The 21,294-nt window shown below is 44.8% G+C and overlaps 1 protein-coding gene across 1 annotated transcript in view; it reads left to right on the forward strand.

Moving 5' to 3' along the window:
- Positions 1-21,294, forward strand: part of LOC129711062 (phospholipid-transporting ATPase ABCA1-like) — a 136,899-nt gene that overhangs the window by 28,232 nt on the left and 87,373 nt on the right. Inside the window, exons 5-8 of the mRNA XM_055658424.1 lie at positions 2,497-2,624; positions 16,086-16,207; positions 17,366-17,560; positions 19,807-19,896. Of these exons, the coding sequence (XP_055514399.1) occupies positions 2,497-2,624; positions 16,086-16,207; positions 17,366-17,560; positions 19,807-19,896 (535 nt within the window). The remainder of the gene's footprint in view (positions 1-2,496; positions 2,625-16,085; positions 16,208-17,365; positions 17,561-19,806; positions 19,897-21,294) is intronic.

Consider the following 21,294-nt stretch of genomic DNA (forward strand, 5'->3'; position numbering starts at 1 on the left):
AGCGGCATAAACATTGACTTCTCCAATTTCCGGTAGCCCTTGCTGTCTCCTCCCCTTCTCAGCTCTCCCCCAGCCCTCGGGCTCCTCCTCTTCCTTTCTCCTTACTGCCCCCTCCCCCCACCCTACATCATGTCTGAAGAAGGGTTTCGGCCCCAAATGTTGCCTATTTCCTTCGCTCCACAGATGCTGCTGCACCCGCTGAGTTTCTCCAGCACTTTTGTCTACTATCCTACACAAACCAGGGACAATTTACATTTACCAAGATCTCGGAGAAAACCCACGGGGGAGAATGGCGGAGTAGACTAGATGGGCCGAATGGCCTAATTCTGCTCCTATAACACACGATCTCTGAACGCTTTGTCCAGTTTGGAATATGAGACGCATTCCGAGTTGTGAGACAGACTGACATCCATCATTAGGGCTTGAATTATGTGAGAAGATGGCGCCAAGTGGGACAGGCCCTTAACTTGCGAACAAGAGTTAGCATGAAAGTAAATTAAAAATGGAATAGAAATGTTTATATCTGTCATATTGCAGAAACTGAATTAATACAGTGTTATCAATTTGTGAAATCAGCTTCTAGATATAACAGTGGACGTGGAAAGTGTTGAATCGTTAACAAACAAATTATTTTATTGTGTTGAAGATTTTGATAGTCATATGATTTTTAGATCGACTGTGGCCTAAATTGTCTAAAATTGTAATCAGCGTTATATATGGTTTAGTTTGTGCCCCAGTCTGCGTTTTCAAATCTATGACCACCTCAAGATAAACATGAGATTTATTGGACAGCAAGCATGTCCATGGTTTTTCTATCGTTGTTGGCATGGAAACCTGGGTCGGCTGCGGAGAAATCTGGAACAATTCTCACCGATACAGATCCTCCCCTGAATACGTAAGCGTTCTGCTCCAGTGATGGACCGAAAGTGCTGGAGTAACTCAGCGGGCTGGGCAGTGTCTCTGGAGGGGAGGAAGTTGGGTGACGTTTCGGGTCGAGAGCCTTCTTCGGAAAGGGTGCCCGTTTAAGGGTGACGTTTCGGGTCGAGACCTTTCTTCAGAAAGGGTGCCCGTTTTAACGGGCACCCTTTCTGAAGAAGGGTCTCGACCCGAAAAACGTCACCCATTCCTTCTCTCCGGTGATGCCGCCTGTCCCGTTGAGTTACTCCAGCTTTTTTTGTGCCCACCTTCAGTATAAACCAGCATCTGCAGTTCCTTCCGACACATTCCTTCTGCTCCTGTGATAGATGCAAAGTGCCCGAGTTACTCAGCGGGTCGGGCAGCATCTCAGGAGAAAAGGGGAATGGGTGACTTCTTGTTCCAGTGTGAAGAAGAAGGGACCCGACTCTTAAACGCCACCTATTCCTTTTTCTTCCGGGATGCCTGAAATGCATTTCGTTGTCTCTGTACTGTACACTGACAATGACAATTAAAATTGAATCTGAATCTGAATCTGAATGCCGCCTGTCCCGCTGAGTTACAATAGACAATAGGTGCAGGAGTAGGCGATTCGGCCCTTCGAGCCAGCACCGCCATTCAATGTGATCAATGCTGATCATCCCCAATCAGTACCCCGTTCCTGCCTTCTCCCCATATCCCCCGACTCCGCTATTTTTAAGAGCCCTATCCAGCTCTCTCTTGAAAGCATCCAGAGAACCCGCCTCCACCGCCCTCTTGAGGCAGAGAACCCCAGTTCTTTGTGTCCGCCGTCGGTATAAACCAGCGTCCACAGTTCCTTTCTACTCCCGTGAACTGTTTTGTAACTCGGACAGCTTGCAAGGCTTGAAAGCAGCCTCAGATTGAGTTTCCTCGTTGCAGATGCTGCAGGCAAACCTGTTGGAACAGTCTCCCGAACACTGGCTCTGATGTGCGGCCTATACAGAAATTGGGGGGTTGTAAGCCAGGAGGGCCTGTATTCATTTACCACCCACCTCCCTCCCCCCCCTCTCACCCACCACCACCACCTTCATCAGCCTTTGCCACCCTTGACCAAGCAGTGTCAGCAGTGCAAACAGCAGAGAGTAGCCAGGAGTGAAGGATTCTTTGTCCTCTGGCCAGATGCCACTGAAGCTAAGCTCCTGAGAGAGCATATCCATGCTGTGACAGAATGAGGCAGGAGCCACTCTGATTTCATTACCTTGCTGGGCTAGGTCAGCAAATCTCAAAGGAGGGAACACTGGGACTCTACGGTGAGCGGTCATAAGGAATGGGAGTAGAATTAGGCCATTCGGCCCATCAAGTCCACTCTGCCGTTCAATCACGGCTGATCTACCTCTCCCTCCTAACCCCATTCTCCTGCCGTTTAAGAAACGATTGGACAGGTACGTGGATAGGACAGGTTTGGAGGGATATGGGCGGGTGGTGGGACTAATGTAGATGGGCCATGTTGGTCAGTGTGGGCAAGTTGGGCCGAAGGGCCTGTTTTCACACTTCATTTCTATATGAGACTTTGCAAGTGTCCCACTTAATGATGGATACATTTCTGATGTTGTTGTGCAGTGTTTCTCGTTTGTTCTCGGATGCTCAGAAGGTCCTGCATCATGCCAACCAGGACCACACCCTGCAAAGTTTCCATCACCTCATCAGTACGTTGCAAAAGCTGAATGGAAACAGCCTTCCCATGGCAGGTATGTGGTCAACCATGTGAGTTAATGCAAAATCAATGAGTTGCGTTCCCTAGTGGGTTCCCCCCCCCCCCCAGTGGGTTCCTCCAGTGGGTTCCCCCCCCCCCCCCCAGCCCCCCCACCCCCCCCCACCCCCCCAGGGTGCCATACATCCATTACCCAAGAGTGTTATTGACCGCCTCAAAGTTGCATCATATACTTTGTGCTTTAATAATGAAGTTGCATCAAATCAACTCTTATCACGATGCACCATGTGGGCGGCATGGTGGCGCAGTGGTAGAATTTCTGCCTTGCAGCGCTTTCAGCGCCAGAGACCCGCTTTTGATCCCGACTACGGGCGCTCTCTGTGCGGAGTTTGCACGTTCTCCCCATGACCGCGTGGGTTTTCTCCGAGATCTTCGGTTTCCTCCCGCACTCCAGAGACGTACGTGTTTGTAAGAAGTTGTCTTGGGTTTGTATTCTTGGTATAAGTGTAAATTGTCCCTTGTGTGTTGGTTTGTGTTAATGTGTGGGGCCCACTGGTCGGTACGGGCTCGGTGGGCCGAAGGGCCTCTATCCGCACTGTATCAATAACTAAACCAGTCTAGAAACTTGGACTTTCTTACAAAGAATGCAAAAATGGTTGATTTATTTAGCAATATATTAATTTGATGACTGCTTGTTTGCAAACTGCCAATACAGGCGACCTTTGATTGAGTTGATATTCTGTGTTTTTGTTTTTCTGTATGACTTTATTTTTAACTACCCCATTTCTTCCTGGATTTGAACTCTGCTGCGACCATTTTTGGGTTGAATAGCCCTGTTGGAGAAATTCAGTTGGGCATCACGATGCAACTGTACAAGTTGTTGGTGAGACAGCACCTGAAATAGTGTGTGTAGTTCTGGCTTCCCAGGTACAAGGAGAATGTCATTAAGCAGGAACGAGTGTAAACAGATCCTTGAGGACGGTATCAGGACCTGGAGGGCTTAAGTTATGAGGCGAGGCAGATACAACAACATCACATAGAAGACATTTGAACAGGTACAAGAAAAGAAAAAGTCATGGGACTAAGTTGGATAGACAGTATGAAGAAGGGGCTCGACCTGAAACGTCACCCATTCATAGTAACATAGAAAAATAGAAACATAGAAAAAAGGTGCAGGAGTAGGCCATTCAGCCCTTTGAGCCTGCACCGCCATTCAATATGATCATGGCTGATCATCCAACTCCGTATCCTGTACCTGCCTTCTCTCCATACCCCCTGATCCCTTTAGCCACAAGGGCCACATCTAACTCCCTCTTAAATATAGCCAATGAACTGTGGCCCCAACTACCTTCCGTGGCAGAGAGTTCCAGAGATTCACCACTCTCTGTGTAAAAAATGGTTTTCTCATCTCGGTCCTAAAAGATTTCCCCCTTATCCTTAAACTGTGACCTCTTGTTCTGGAGTCCTTCTCTCCAGAGATGCTGTTTGTCCCGCTGAGTTACTCTGGCTTTTTGTGTCTACCTTAAGTTGGATAGACTTCTTGGCCGGCGTGAAGTGCGTGTTTCCGTGCTATATATCGTTAGTTCGACATCCTCTTATCTGACTGCTGGTCCTGGTTTTCAATGTGGTTTTGGGAACCCGATTTACTTGATTTTTAAAATTGTCCCTGGTGGGTGTAGGGATCGCTGACCCGGTGGGCCGAAGGGCCTGTTTCCGTTCCTGTATCTCTAAATTAAACTAAACTAAAACTGCCAGTCCCCCTGTTATTCTCTCCCACTCCAACTGTGATCTCCCATTCACTTCAGTGTTAACTGAAAAAATGTTTAAGAAGGAACTGCAGATGCTGGAAAATCGAAGGTACACATAAATTCTGGAGAAACTCAGCGGGTGCAGCAGCATCTATGGAGCGAAGGAAATAGACAACGTTTCGGGAAGGAAATAGGCAACGTTTCGGGAAGGAAATAGGCAACGTTTCGGGAAGGAAATAGGCAACGTTTCGGGAAGGAAATAGGTAACGTTTCGGGAAGGAAATAGGCAACGTTTCGGGAAGGAAATAGGCAACGTTTCGGGAAGGAAATAGGCAACGTTTCGGGAAGGAAATAGGCAACGTTTCGGGAAGGAAATAGGCAACGTTTCGGGAAGGAAATAGGCAACGTTTCGGGAAGGAAATAGGCAACGGGAAGGAAATAGGCAACGTTTCGGGAAGGAAATAGGCAACGTTTCGGGAAGGAAATAGGCAACGTTTCGGGAAGGAAATAGGTAACGTTTTGGGAGGGAAATAGGCAACGTTTCGGGAAGGAAATAGGCGACGTTTCGGGAAGGAAATAGGCAACGTTTCGGGAAGGAAATAGGCAACGTTTCGGGAAGGAAATAGGCAACGTTTCGGGAAGGAAATAGGCAACGTTTCGGGAAGGAAATAGGCAACGTTTCGGGAAGGAAATAGGCAACGTTTCGGGAAGGAAATAGGCAACGTTTCGGGAAGGAAATAGGCAACGTTTCGGGAAGGAAATAGGCAACGTTTCGGGAAGGAAATAGGCAACGTTTCGGGAAGGAAATAGGCAACGTTTCGGGAAGGAAATAGGCAACGTTTCGGGAAGGAAATAGGCAACGTTTTGGGAAGGAAATAGGCAACGTTTTGGGAAGGAAATAGGCAACGTTTCGGGAAGGAAATAGGCAACGTTTCGGGAAGGAAATAGGCAATGTTTTGTGAAGGAAATAGGCAACGTTTCGGGAAGGAAATAGGCAACGTTTCGGAAAGGAAATAGGCAACGTTTCGGCCCGAAACGTTGCCTATCTCCTTCGCTCCATAGATGCTGCTGCACCCACTGAGTTTCACCAGCATTTTTGTCTACCTTCGATTTTCCAGCATCTGCAGTTCCTTCTTAAAAACATTACAATCTGTCTGAATATTTCACACGACTTTCACATTATGACCGAAAAAGGAATAGGCTGAAGCCACAAAGCTTATTTTTGCCTATCCTATACAATCCATATAACAATTACAGCACGGAAACAGGCCATCTCGACCCTTCTAGTCCGTGCCGAACACATAATCTCCCCTAGTCCCATATACCTGCGCTCAGACCATAACCCTCCATTCCCTTCCCATCCATATAACTATCCAATTTATTTTTAAATGATAAAAAATAACCTGCCTCCACCACCTTCACTGGAAGCTCATTCCACACAGCTACCACTCTCTGAGTAAAGAAGTTCCCCCTCATTTACCCCTAAACTTCAGTCCCTTAATTCTCATGTCATGTCCCCTTGTTTGAATCTTCCCTACTCTCAGTGGGAAAAGCTTATCCACGCCAACTCTATCTATCCCTCTCATCATTTTAAAAACCTCTATCAAGTCCCCCCTTAACCTTCTGCGCTCCAAAGAATAAAGCCCTAACTTGTTCAACCTTTCTCTGTAACTTAGTTGCTGAAACCCAGGCAACATTCTAGTAAATCTCCTCTGTACTCTCTCTATTTTGTTGACATCCTTCCTATAATTAGGCGACCAAAATTGTACACCATACTCCAGAATCCATTAGATAACCCAGAATATCAGCATTACAAATGGAAAAAAAAAAAAAATCTCCAAATTGTAATTCTTACTTATTTTACATTTGAATCATTTTACATTATAATTATTTTACATTTTAAGGCTTTTTTTGAAACTCAACAGAGTGCGACAAAATTTCAACTCGTCACTAAGCCCGTTCCATAATTTGACTCCCAAAACTGAGACACATCTATATTTTGCATTGGTTCTCACTTTACATGTTTCAAAAATACACAACCCTCTTAAATTATGATGTCCTTCTCTTAATTTTTTTTTTTTTTTTGAATACTAACAGGAAGGCTTTTATTCCTAACTCGGATTAACATTTAATCAAGAGGACAATGAAACTAGTCGGAGAACTAGGATGGGGGAGGGACTGAGAGAGAGAGAGAGAGGGAAAGCAAGGGTGACTTGACTTGGAGAAATCAATATTCATACTGCTGGGTTATAAGGATAATTTGCTATTCAGTATTTTATTATTTCTTGGGACAGTGAATGTATTTGCCTTCGTCTGTGATTTGCAGGATTATAAAATTTGCAGTTGGCACTAACTATCAGTTATCAAGTCTGTCCTCATTCTTTTTCTGGCTGATCCACATTTTGAGCGCTGGCCTCTTGTGTTTCGTGAAGCAAGGAAATGTACTGGCACAGGAAGTATTTGTGTTCCGTTGTTTAGCTAAGTCACGGTGAATGATGTCAGCACTTGGAGAGCGAGCTGGACTCTATCCAGTAAAATTAGAGATCGATAAGTGAAAACCAGACTGTACTCTCAGCTTATTGGCCCCCGTCTGATGTTCCAGTGGAATAATGTCATTTTTCAAACCCTACAAGGTAGCTCGGTTGAAATGTCAAGCTATATAATTTGCTATTCTGATCTTTCATGCATTCTGGGCCTTCATGCAATACAGGATGCGGTTATGGCCCCTTATTTATGCAGAACTTCACCAAACATTCATGGAACCTCATGAAATGGATAATGGATTACTTTGAAGTGCTGACATTTTCAGCTAAGAGAGCAGCTCGCTATCAGTGCCAATAATCTTCAGCAAATATTCAGCAATCGTCTACAATTTAAAATACTTTAGATCTAATTCTTCCAAGTGGTTGAAATGATGACATTGCCTCATTAATTCTACCTGCAATAGAACAGTTGACGTCGATTTGTTGATCTGATTCAGTGATTGAACATTTGAATAGGTCTAACCAGATCTCAGAGAGTTGACATGGACTTGTTCTGAATAGACTCTCATCATGCTGCGCACTCTTTCAGTAAGATTAGAATGCAAGTTAGTCATGAATAATGGACTCTGGTATCTGGAGAATTTAGAAATCCCGGCCCATTGAGTCCGTGCCAACCTGTACACTAGTTCTATCTTACACACACTAGGGACAATTTACAGAAGCGAATTAACCTGCACGTCCTTGGAATGCGAGAGGAAACGGGAGCACCCGGAGAAAACCCACACGGTCACAGGGCGAGCGTGCGGACCCCGTACAGACAGCACCCGAGGTCAAGGTCGAACCTCGGTCTCCGGCGCTGTTAGGCAGCAGCTCGACCGCTCGGCCATTGTGCAACGCCTTCAGAACAGAATGTTATAGAGCGAAAGGTATTGTTGACCAAAGATCCTATAGCAAGCAAGATAGACCACTCCTTCTAAATGCAGGGGGCGGACGTGTAGTACGCAACGGAGCGGAACATGGGCCTTTTTTTTCATCCATTTCAGTAACCCGTCCCGACTTGCAGTGTAATCAACGTTGCGGGGAAACAGTTTGTGTTAATAAATTATAATTCTGAAAATGAGAAGATTTTTCACAAATAACTTTTATTTTTAACGAGGATGTTTCCGTAACCGGATTCCGTCTCCGCACTGGCATCTTAGCTCCGGGATCTATGGGATCTTTGGTGCGGAGACGGAAGCCGGTTTACGGAAATGGGGTGGAAAATTACCTATGAATCTGGCCCACGACCGTACCACGTCTTTTTCGTTGAGGGAACTATCTTGCTCGCTATAGGATCTTTGGTGTTGAACATGGAATTAACTTTGAATTCTCTTCCGGACGTGTGAAATATACTGCAATTAGGGAATGAAATGTTCTGAATCATCTCGTCATGGATGGTTCCCTGTTCACTGACCCAGTGCTTCAGTGCTGAATTCTCGTCTTGGGGCTACAGAGGTTCCTCGACTGCTGACTTTTGAATTACAGGATTGAAGAAAGCCGAATTGTGCAGGGAAGACATGAAAGTTAATAACCCAAAAAAAATGTGATCAACGTGACTTACATACTCGGCTCTCTAAAGCAGCCTTTTGTGAATCCAGAAAAAGAGCAAAAAATGTGATCAACGTGACTTACATACTCGGCTCTCTAAAGCAGCCTTTTGTGAATCCAGAAAAAGAGCAAGCCTGTCAACTTTTACATTTAGGCCCATTGTGCATTTGTTCTAGGTAAGTGGTAAACTCTGACCCGGAAGGATAAATGTGAGTGTTTAAGAAGGAACTGCAGGTGCTGGAGAATCGAAGGTTACACAAAAAAGCTGGAGAAACTCAGCGGGTGCAGCAGCATCTATGGAGCGAAGGAAATGGGCAACGTTTCGGGCCGAAACCCTTCTTCAGACTGATCGGGGGCGGGGGTGGGCGGGGACAAGAAAGGAACAAGGAGGAGGAGCCCGAAGGCTGGGGGATGGGAGGAGACAGCAGGGGGACTGAGGAAGGGGAGGAGACAGCAAGGACTAACAAAATTGGGAGAATTCGATGTTCATGCCCCCAGGATGCATACTCCCCAAACGGAATATGAGGTGCTGTTCCCCCAATTTCCGGTGCTGCTCGCATAAATGTGAGATCCTCCTGGACTCGTGGGAATCCTTGTTCGTGACCATTTTACATATGCGGAGGCAATGCTCTGCTTTCCTCCCACATCTCAAAGACGCACAGGCTCGTAGGTTAATTGGCCTCCGTAAATTGTCCCGAGTGTGTGCGGGATTGTGCTCGTGTGGTGATCGCTGGTCGGTGTAGACTAGGTGGGCCGAAGGGCCTGTTTCCGTGGCAGAATCTCAAGTCCAAATAAGCAATCAATGATGTTGTCAGACTTGGCCCACGAATAAAGTGTGAGTGCTGCAATGTAATGGGTAAATCTCTCTCTCTCTCTCCTTTGTTGTACTGCTGTGCTTGCATAAATCCACCTCCTCCTTGTAACTTGCTTACATCATTCAAACAATTTATTTGAAATGAAAACCTGCAACCTCAGTAATTTTTTTAAGTTGGACATCTGTGAAGCAAAACTTTATACAGAACTGTAAGAACAGAAGTAAACTGTGTTTAATTATGTGACAGTGGAGTTGAAATACAATTTCTTGATGCTGTAGATTGAGATTGAGTCTATTTGCTGACCAATCTGTCTTTATTCAGTAGCTTGAGGGGACATTTTTAGAATGTAAATTGAAACCAAGATCAGATAATCTATTTTTTTTATAAATAGCAATCTAATTTTCCACTCCTGCCTTATTTTAGGCAATTGTCAATTATTAATTTTGTCATTGGGATTTTCATTGAATTGTCACCCACAGCAATACAAACATCAGCATACGAGTACTTACCGAATAGTGAAAGGATTGGACAGAGTGGATGTGGAGAGGTTGTTTCCACTAGTGAGAGAAGCTAGGACCAGTGTCCACAGCCTCAGAATTAAAAGACGTTCCTTTAAGGAAAGAGAAGAGGAGGTATTTCATTAATCAGAGGATGGTGAATCTGTGGAATTCATTGCCACAGACGGCTGTGGAGGCCAAATCCATGGATATTTTTAAGGCAGCGATAGATAGATTCTTGATTATTACAGATGCCAGGGGTTGTGGGGAGAAGGCAGGAGAATGGGGTTAGGAGGGAGAGATAGATCGGCCATGATTGAATGGCGGAGTAGACTTGATGGGCCGAACTGCCTATTTCCGCTCCTATCCCTTTAGACATGACACCCTTTCCAGCTTGTGGTCTGTGAAGGTTCCTCCGCTGATCGATAATTGTAAACAACTGCACGAAGCAGCCACTGTTCCTGGTCCCTGGTGTGTGTGTGTGTGTGTGTGGGGGATGGTGTTAGTATGCGGGGATTGCTGGTTGGTGCGGACTCGGTGGGCCGAAGGGCCTGTTCCCGTGCTGTATCTTCTAAACTAAACTAAGAATTGTGTAGCTGTTGGAAAGTAAACTTTTTATTGATATGCACCGAGGCCCTGTCAAGATACATAGAAAATAGGTGCAGGAGTAGGCCATTCAGCCCTTCGAGCCTGCACCGCCTCGAAGGGGATACGAGAAGGGATAAAGAACCGCTAGTTTGTGTGCTCCCGGGGCAAGATTGTCGCTGGACTCTGTACTTGCCATTTGCGATTATAGCAAGCAGGTCATGTTAATACTGATGAGGAGGGCCTGTATGATATGGAGATGGGGGCCTGAGCTTTCAGGAGTTGTGCAGATCAGGACTCGGTGAGCACTCTACTCTTCAGCTTGCATTGTTCTATTCTGCATCCTGATTGCCGATGCGGTCCTGGAAACCAAAGGTCCCCTGACTACTGGTTAAACTTTAGGCCGCACTTAATGTTCATGCGATATTTAACTTCACAAAAGTTGACCGATTGTAAGATGTGCAACTGTCCTTCATTTGTACGTTGGTTTGGAGACAAAGTTGTAGTTAGCATTCAGTCTAATACGGTGAAAAGGAGGCTTCTTCTCAGTACTGTCACCACTAACTTTGTACCAGCGATGAAATGTTGTGTGGTTTACAGTCAGGTCAGTATCCGCCAAGGTCAGATGCTGCAGACCTCTGTGCTACAATTTGTTGCATTGTGACCACAGCAACAATGTCCCAAGCAGGTGTGTGAAGAGTGAGATCGGCCCACTGCCCAATACTAACATTTAGTTGTTTTTTTACATAGAAATGTGGAAAATGGGTGCAGGAGGCGGCCATTCGGCCCTTTGAGCCAGCAGCACCACTGCCTTCATTGTGATCATGTCTGATTATTCACAATCAGTAACCCGTGCCTGCCTTCTCCCCATATCCCTTGATTCCGCTAGCCCCGAGAGCTCTATCTAAAAGGCCAGTCCCACTTTCACGGCCTAATTCACAACCTCTGCCGAGTTTGCCCTTGATTCATACTCGCAGCATGGTCGTCGCGAGGTCGTAGGTACTCGTGGCATCAAGTAGGTCGGGGCGTTTTTTCAACAAGATGAAAAATGTCCACGAGTAAAAAAGGTCATGAAAGTGGGACAGGACCTTAACTCTTATATTCATCCAATGAATTGGCCTCCACTGCCTTCTGTGGCAGAGAATTCCACACATTTCACAACTCTCTGGGTTTTGTATCTTATTATTGTTATCATCATGTATTATGTACATGTATTAAACGTGTGTATTGTGTGTGTGAATGTCAGGTATAGTGGAAGTACATCGTTTAGGAGGATGTGGCCACGACTCAAGGGCATGAGCTATAGGTAGAGGTTAACCAGACTAGAACTCTATTCCCTGGAGTGCAGGAGGATGGGGGATGATCTTATGGTAGTGTGCAAAATAATGAGTGGAATAGATGCATCGTGTGAATGCACAGAATCTTTAACCCAAAGTAGGAGAATCGGGGTAAAGAGGACATGGGTTTATGGTGAGCGGGGAAAGATTTAACAGGAACCTGAGGGGCAACCTCTCTCACAAAGGGTGGTGCATGGAACGAGGTACCCGATGAGATATTTAAGGAAGAACTGCAGATGCTGGAAAAATCGAAGGTGGACAAAAATGCTGGAGAAGCTCAGCGGGTGAGGCAACATCTATGGAGTGAATGGAATAGGTCACCTATTCCTTTGCTCCATAGATGCTGCCTAACCCGCTGAGTTTCTCCAGCATTTTTGTCTACCAGATGAGATAGCACCTGCCTCAACTATCACAACTTTTAAAAGAGTTTTCGACAGGTACATGGATGGGATAGGTTTAGAGAGAAATAGGCCAAAAGCAGGCAGATGGGGCTGGTTGGTCAGCATGTGCAAGTTGGGCCAAAGGGCCTGTTTCCACACTCCATGACTTATGACTGTGACTCTTTCTATAGCAAGTAAAACAAGACGCTTTCACTGAGACATATTTGTTTTGATAAGTTTTTCTCAGTATATCTCAGTCACCACGATGATAATAATATATGTAATGAAACCAACTAAAAGTTAGTGGCGGGCAGCGGGTCGATCTCATGCTTTACTCCAGCACAGGATGTTGTTGCTGTGGCCGCAATGCGCAAATGATTGTACGGAGGCCTTGGCTATACTGTGTGACTATAAACCGCACAGCGTTTCATCGCTGGTACAAAGTTAGTGGCAACAGTACGGAGAAGAAGCCTCCTTTTCTCCTGAATGTTAACTACAAACTGAACACAACTGTTTCTCCAAACCAACGTACAAATGAAGAACTAGAAATATAGACAATAGGTACAGGAGGAGGCCATTCGGCCCTTCGAGCCCAGTACCGCCATTCATTGTGATCATGGCTGATCGTCCCCAATCAATAACCCGTGCCTGCCTTCTCTCCATATCCCTTGATTCCACTAGCCCCTAGAGCTCTATCTAACTCTCTCTTAAATCCATCCAGTGACTTGGCCTCCACTGGCCTCTGCGGCAGGGAATTCCATAAATTCACAACTCTCTGGGTGAAAAAGTTTTTTCTCACCTCGGTCTTAAATGACCTCCCCCTTTATTCTAAGACTGTGGCCTCTGGTTCTCGAAACTGTTGCACATTTCACAATTGGTGTCACCAATTGGTCAAGTTATGCTAGCTTTCTGTGAAGTTAAATGTCACATGAACGTCAGGTGTGACGTACCCAGTTGTAACGGGACCTTCGGTTGTATTCTTTGAGGAGCTGTGATGATGTGTAAATGCAATAAAGCAGAATCACAAGGGTTACAGACTGTTGACTGGTTTTACCACAGGCTTATTCGGTTTCTGATCCATAGCCTGAGCTGATAAATGTAGTCACAATTCTAACTTAAATTGCATGCAGCAGCTGTCAGAGGTTGGGAGCAAAATAAAAACATTGGCCCATACAATGATTGGAAACTTAATGTTCAAGAGGTCATTTCTCAGGCCTAAAAATTAAAGGCTTAACAAAATGATCGGTGGTGGCAGGGAAAGAGAGAGAGAGAGAGAGACAGAGAGACACATCATAAATTGCAGGCTGAATGGTACATTGTTAGCCTGAAAAAAATGCTTCCCATGAGGCCAGACTTACTGATGGGAATCAAGACATTTCTTTATTTGCACTATAAAGATAAATGAACCTTGGTGGACATTTAGTCCTGCTATTTCATGTCATACGGTTTCTGTTAATATGATGTTTTTGATTCTGACCTAAAACTCAATCTCGGAACCCAAGGAAATGAATAATTGGAATTCTAGAGTCTCCCTCCTGCAGAGAGTAAATTGTTGTGAGATATTGCTTCTTGTCCGCTCTTACTCTCTGTTTTTACAGATTGTTTTCGACTTTACTGCTGTCCTGTTTTCCTTCTGTTAGGTAGATAGAAAATAGGTGCAGGAGGAGGCCATTCGGCCCTTCGAGCGAGCACCCCCATTCATTGTGATCATGGTTGATTGTCCCCTATCAATAACCCGTGCCTGCCTTCATCCCGTATCCCTTGACTCCACTAGGCCCGAAGAGCTCGATCTAACTCTCTCTTTTCAAATTTCAGTGGATTCTCTGCTCTACTTCCTTATTCAATATTTCAGGGGCAAGATATCCTAAACGATCACGGTATGTCCATATTGCAGTTCAGATACAATGCAGTTTGAAGAGCGAGGAAAAAATATCCAATCCAATACGAGGTCCATATTATAACAGTTTCTGGCCAGTGTGCCTTCCATGTAATAATGGTCCTGCCCTTGTGGGATAGTCTTCACAAGACCATGGAGAGTTCTTTCTTTCCTTCTTCTTGGCCTTTCAGTCATATTCCAGCCGTATACATTTTTCTGCCAAATCCAATGGCAGCGCTATAGAAACATAGAAATTAGGTGCAGGAGTAGGCCATTCGGCCCTTCGAGCCTGCACCGCCATTCAATATGATCATGGCTGATCATCCAACTCAGTATCCCGTACCTGCCTTCTCTCCATACCCCCTGATCCCCTTAGCCACAAGGGCCACATCTAACTCCCTCTTACATATAGCCAATGATCTGTGGCCTCAACTACCCCCTATGGTAGAGAGTTCCAGAGATTCACCACTCTCCGTGTGAAAATTTTGTAAGTTTCTATAAGATCCCCTCTCAATCTCCTAAATTATAGAGAGTATAAACCAAGCCTATCGAGTCTTTCTTCATAAGACAGTCCTGACATCCCACCTGACTCTATATGTGTGAGTTTGTGTGTGTGTGTGTGTGTGTGTGTGATTATATTTTATTAATGTGTGTATATATATGTGCATATCTGATTATGAATGAGAAATATATTACCTGTAATATGTCTCTGGTCATCCGGCACATCCTTAATTGGAATGGAGATTATCCTCAAGACATCTCCTATAATGGCTCCTATATGGACAGGAAAGGTATGGAGGGTTTATGATCTGAACGCAGGTATGTGGGACTAGGGGAGAATACGTGTTCGGCACGGACTAGAAGGGTCGAGATGGCCTGTTTCCGTGCTGTAATTGTTATATGGTTATAATTTTCCCAAGTTCCATAGTCCTGTGTGTTTGCCCCCCCCCCCCCCCCCCACCATGATAAACAGGGAGGAGAAACATTAATTGGCACTTTGCCCATCTCCTGTGGTTCCACACACGTAGATGATTACTAGTCTCTGACCGCTATGTTCTTTCTAATCTCCATTTTCCCTTCATATTCTTAAAACCTCTTTATATTCTCCATAACCTTATCTGCCAGAGCCATCTCGTGCCCTCTTTTTGACCTTAGAAATGAATATGAGCTCCCTTACAATGACAAATGATTGGCCTGTCCCACTTGGGTGATTAGGCCGCCGGGAGTAGTTTCCTCGGTCGCACAAAAAGTTGTAGCGCCTTTCTGGTCGCCGCTAAATTTCCAACTTGTTGGATTTTCAGCGACAGTGTGCTTGAAGCCAATGAGCGTAGCTCGACTTCTCCTGACGTAGGTGCTGTCGTAGGTTGTTGCCAGGATGACTTAGGCTGTCACTGGTTTTTCAGAGACCTGCTACGACTACGACAGTCGCCGGCAGTTGCCTAAAACATCATCAAGTGGGACAGGCCCATAAACACGGGACCGATCCAACCAGCCATCAACACCGTGGCTGTTGAGGGTCACGGTGTTGTCTGCTGCCAAGATAAAATGAAGATGGACAAGACTTGGGAGAGGGATTATATCAGACAACTAATTGGTTTAGTTTAGTTTAGTTTAGCGATACAACGCAGAAACTGGCCTTTCGGCCCACCAAGTCCATGCTGACCAGTGGTCCCCTGCACACTAACACTGTCCGACACGCACTCGGGACAATTTAAAATTATACCAAGCCAATTGGCCTACAAACCTGTACGTCTTTGGAATGTGGGAGGAAACCGTTGCACCCGGAGAAAACCCACGAGGTCATAGCCCCCGTAGTCAGGATCGAACCCGGGTTTCTGGCGCTGTAAAGCAGCAACTCTGTCGCTGCGCCACTGTGACGCCCATGAATTACCCAGTACTCTATTGAGCAGAGCACTGAAACGGTTTACAAAAGTGGTTTTCATGAATATTGAAGATTTTGTGCATTTAAAAAAAAAAAAAAATCGTTGACTATCTATAATTTTACCATTAATTCACCATTGACTTTTCTTTCTCCCACAGGATTCATAAATCAGTAACTGGTTCAGATTTATTTCATGTAGGCCTGCCATCAGCAGGATTGCCATTAACAAGGCCTCCAGAATAATATACACATATAAATTATTTCTAGTTTTGGTTATCTTGCATAATTTTCCTTTGACTCCTCATCAGGTCTGCCAATAAAGGACTACCTTGTGAAGAATCAGACCCTGTCCCGGTTCCTCCTCAACAATGCGTCTCTTCCCAAAGAGGTGGTCAATGACTTCATGACGGCCAAGATAAATCCAGCCCAGGTAATCTACCGAAAGTTTGCATTAAGTTGATCAGATGATGCATGTGGTGTAATGCAGCGTATAGATTGATACTACTTCAATGGTAATTGAATTGAAGGGGTGACCTGGAACTGAACACAATACTCTAAATGCGGCCTCGCCAACCTCTTGTGTAAGGGCAACATGACCTCCCCACGTCTCCACCTCCATCTTCCACATCTCCATTGTAACTTTGGACGATTTACCTCATTTCAGGAGAAGTAACTTTCAGAGTACATGCTTTTGGAAGAAAATGTGGCAACATACAGAAACCAGTGGTATACTAGATCTTGGGTACACAATCGTGAGCATTAAACAAAGTCTTGGGATCTGAAGAAGGATCATATCTGCAATGTTATGGGAAGTTTCCTTCATTGACGCTGCATGTTTTGCTGATGTCTTCCGGCATTTGTTTACAAAATGTTAGATTCACTTTGCAAGATTTTTTGGACAAGAGTATTTGAACTTCTGCAATACGTATTTTGGGTTCCTCAGTGCCATGCGTCGCATTGTTCATGTTTTGGCCCATTTCTCGATTTGTGCTCTACGCTGACCTTTTATTAAGGTCCCTTATGTTAATGTTAACAGTTTGTCAATAGTTAATTGTTTCAATGGACCTTGAATTAAAATGTTGTATTGGGGCCCCATTCTTTCCAATACACATACTTACCTGACAACTTTTTTGTGGAAACTCTGTTTCATTAAACATAGGCTATGGGGTCTATTATTGTGATGCCCTGCAGAATTAAGTTGGACACTTGGAGTGGTCAAGAAGCTTTTATTGATATCAAAATGTCAACATATAGTTTTGTTCAAATTACTTTTTCAAAAGTAAAGAAAGTTTCCCTTGGGCAATTGGTTGACATTTACTTGAGCAGTATGTATTAACCCAGGCAGGTGGGACCAGTGTAGATGGGACATGTGGGTCAAGAAATCTGGACCTCAGAACAAGTGACAATAAACTGAGGATTTTAACTGATTACCTAAAGGGAATACGAATCAATTGATCTATCACAGATATAAAGGTTAAGCCAATATAACACATAATGGGAATTAGTCTTTTATATACAAATAAGTCAAAAGGAACGTTTGAATTTTGTAGGATTTAACTATAGTATATCTGTGTTTTGATTTCTGTAGCTATCTCTAACTGATCGAAGGTCAAGTTTAAAGGAGCTCGTTTGCAACGTAAATGATCACTCCAATTTCCTAACTGTGAAGAACAAGAAGATTTACAAACGCCTGCACGAGAATCTGTGTGCCTTACCCGAGGAGACGCTGCTAAATGCAACAGCTATCTTCTTCTCGGAGATCAACTTCTCCAAGCTCCTAGTGGTTAGTTTGTTTCCACTTTTCGATCCTCTGCTTGTTGTGATTTGGGTTGGGATTTGTGATTGATGTGCATTCGGATAGACTAGGGCTAGTCAACATGGCTTTGTTTATGGGGGAGAGGCACAAAATGCTGGAGTAACTCACCGGGACAGGCAGCATCCCTGGAGAGAAAGAATTGGTGACGTTTTGGGTCGAGACACTTCTTCAGACGGGGAGATCGTGTCTTGCAAGTCAAAGTTTTTTGGAGAGGTAACCAAGAAGGTTGACGAGGGCAAGGCCGTCGATGTCTCACAGAGAGTGGTGAGTCTGTGGAATTCTCTGCATCAGAGGGCGGTGGAGGCAGGTTCTCTGGATGCTTTCAAGAGAGCTAGATAGGGCTCTTAAAAATAGCGGAGTCATGGGGATATGGGGAGAAGGCAGGAACGGGGTACCGATTTGGGATGATCAGTCATGATCACATTGAATGGTGGTGCTGGCTCGAAGGGCTAAATGACCTACTCCTGCACCTATTGTCTATTGATGTCGTCTATAAGGACTTCATTAAGGCCTTTGATAAGGTTCTGCATGGTACACAGCTCTGGAAGGTTAGATTGCATGGCATCCCGAGAGAACTAGCTGCCTGGATATACGTAAATAGTTTCATGGAAGGAAGCAGAGTGCAGTGGTGGAAGGTTGCTTTTTGGACTAGAGGCCCGTGACAAATGGTGTACACTGTACTGACTCGGAAATAGGTTAATATATTTTGTGTTGCTTGGCTCCCGTTTTTATTCTCAAACTTATCTGAGGTAACGACATAGAATAGGTAAGAATGTATAAGATTATTTTAAATATACATCCTAATACTCATTGTTAATATTGTTGTACTGTGGTATTTGCATCGGGTTCAGCTGAGGAGAAAGTATCTCGATTAACATGTTTAGCTTTGAGACACAGTGGGAAAACGGGCCCTTCGGCCCACCGAGTCCACGCCGACCAGCGATCCCCGCACATTAACACTATCCCACACACACGCACACACACACACACACGCACACACACACACATACACACATACACACACACACACACACACACACACACACACACACACACACACACACACTGGAGACAATTTAAGTAAGTATGTTTATTGGCCAAGTATTCACATACAAGGAATTTGCCTTGGTGCTCTGCCCACAAGTAACAACATGACATACAGTGACAGTTACGAATGACTCAGAAAACACTAAACATTAATAATAATGAGACATTAATGACAAAACACCATTGATCACGCATGTGAACCAACAAAATACCAGATCAAAGGGAGGCTACAGATTTTTGTCTGTTGAGTAGAGCAACTACTCGTGGATAAAGTAGAGCAACTACTCGTCTGAAGAAGGGTTTCGGCCCGAAACGTTGCCTATTTCCTTCGCTCCATAGATGCTGCTGCACCTGCTGAGTTTCTCCAGCTTTTCTGTGTAACCTTCGATTCTCCAGCATCTGCAGTTCCCTCTTAAATACTCGTGGATAAAAACTGTTTTTATGTCTGGCTGTGGCAGCTTTGACAATCCGGAGTCGCCTTCCAGAGGCGACTCGTACCTAACTCGTACCAAGCCAACTAACCTACACATCTGTGGAGAGTGTGGGAGGAAACCGAAGATCTCGGAGAAAGCCCACGCGGTCATGGGGAGAACGTGCAAACTCCGTACAGACAGCACCCGTCGTCGGGACCGAGCCCGGTTCTCCGGAGCTGTCACTTTTACACCACCGTGCCAATCTTTTTTTAAAATTTTTTTTAAAAATTTTTTTAAAAGGAATGGACAGACGACAAATCACCATAGTTTTAGTTAATCAAAGGATCCTTTTTGAAGGATCACTCTACTTGCGATGTACCTTTCCCTCAGCGCAGTTCTGGATCGTTAGACTGGGCAAGGTGCTGCAATTCCAGGTCCCCTATATCATTTTCAATAGAGAGTCCCTTTAGTTTTATTACCTACTGAATGATGTGCCTGGTTGACCCAACGAGGTCGTGAGCTATTGTTTCCTTCACAAATGAAGAAATATTTCATTGAAGGAATATACTCCTATTTTCTCATTAAAAAAAAAAAAAAAAGTTACTGTTATGCCAAAATACGTCGCGTTTTATCTCCTACTGTCGTGCATAATCTTAAAGAGGTCAAAACTTTGTGAGAAGCAAAAGTAATTTAATTTCGCTGTCTGGTGTAATTCTACAACTACCTGCCTTTACATCTGTTGCTTCTCTGCAGGAGAGGGTCGAGTCCAACGCTGAGAATATACTTGATGCAACTAAGGCGATGAACAATATTCTACAGCGAATTGGATCCCTTGTTCAACAGGTAATCTAAATATGACACCAGTGACTGCAGTTGAACTATACTTCAGGGGCCGGTCAAATGTGACAATTGGGACATGCAGACGCCACAAAAGCATTTGGTAAAATAGAAGATATCATTTGATATACAGTATGTCTCATTCTCTCGTTCACTTTGTACACACATTTAGCTCTTGTGTAGGAAAGAACTGCAGATGCTGGTTTACACCGAAGATAGACACACAAAATGGGTGACGTTTTGGGTCAAAACCCTTCTTTGCTGCGATCATAACAAATGCTCAATCGAGTCCAGTTTATTTGTCACATACACATACAAGATGTGCAGTGAAATGAAAAGTGGCAATGCCTGCGGATTGTGCAAAAACAACAGAACAGGATAGAACAGAATCAGTATTTACATGTTAAGGAAAAAAAAAGTAAAAATGTTAACAAGACACAACACAACAGTAAATTATTCCCCGTTGAGATAAGAGTTTACAGCCCTGACGGCCTGTGGGAAGAAACTCCGTCTCATCCTCTCTGTTTTCACAGCATGACAGCGGAGGCGTTTGCCTGACCGTAGCAGCTGGAACAGTCCGTTGCTGGGGTGGTAGGGATCCCCCATAATGTTGCTGGCTCTGTATCTGCACCTCCTGGTGTATAGATCCTGCAGGGGGGGTGAGTGTAGTTCCCATAGCGCGTTTGGCCGAACGCACTACTCTCTGCAGAGCCTTCCTGTCCTGGGCAGAGCTGTTCCCAAACCAGATTGTGATGTTGCCGGACAAGATGCCTTCTACAGCCCCAGAGTGAAGGATCCTCAGAGAGACTCTGAATTTTCTCAGCTGCCCGAGGTGGTAAAGGCGCTGCCTTGCCTTACTCATCAGTGCGGCAGCGTGTGCAGTCCATGTCAGATCCTCTGTGATGTGGACTCTCAGGTATTTAAAGCAGCTCACCCTATCCACAGTAGTCCCAATGGATGAAAATTGTCCGTATGCACATGTGCACAACTCGAGAGAGAGAGAGAGTGTTGATGGTGGGAATGTTATTTGCTTTTCATGGTCTTCCACCGCTGACTGTGATGGACAATGGCAGTGAGTTCAGCAGTGTTGAATTAAATTCCTGAGCCTAAGTGGAATCCAGTTTGTTCCCATGGTTCCATCCAAGTCAGCCCCAACTATTTTGTTGGATATGTAGTTCTGCCAGTGAAAGATGCCGGGAATGAGATGAAAGTCGGTGGAATTGAGACAAAGATTTCACACTTCCTTCCCACATGAATAATACAGCACTACGAACTATAGGACGGACACTAGGAAGTGAAGGGCCTGTCCCACCTTGCGGGGCCGGTCCCACTTCGATCGGCGGAGGTGTGTGGAGTTGTGCGGGGCTGGTCCCGACATTGCGCGGGGCTCCAAAAATCTTGCAC

Source organism: Leucoraja erinacea, chromosome 29 (assembly GCF_028641065.1).
Source record: "Leucoraja erinacea ecotype New England chromosome 29, Leri_hhj_1, whole genome shotgun sequence".
Lineage (NCBI taxonomy): Eukaryota > Metazoa > Chordata > Chondrichthyes > Rajiformes > Rajidae > Leucoraja > Leucoraja erinaceus.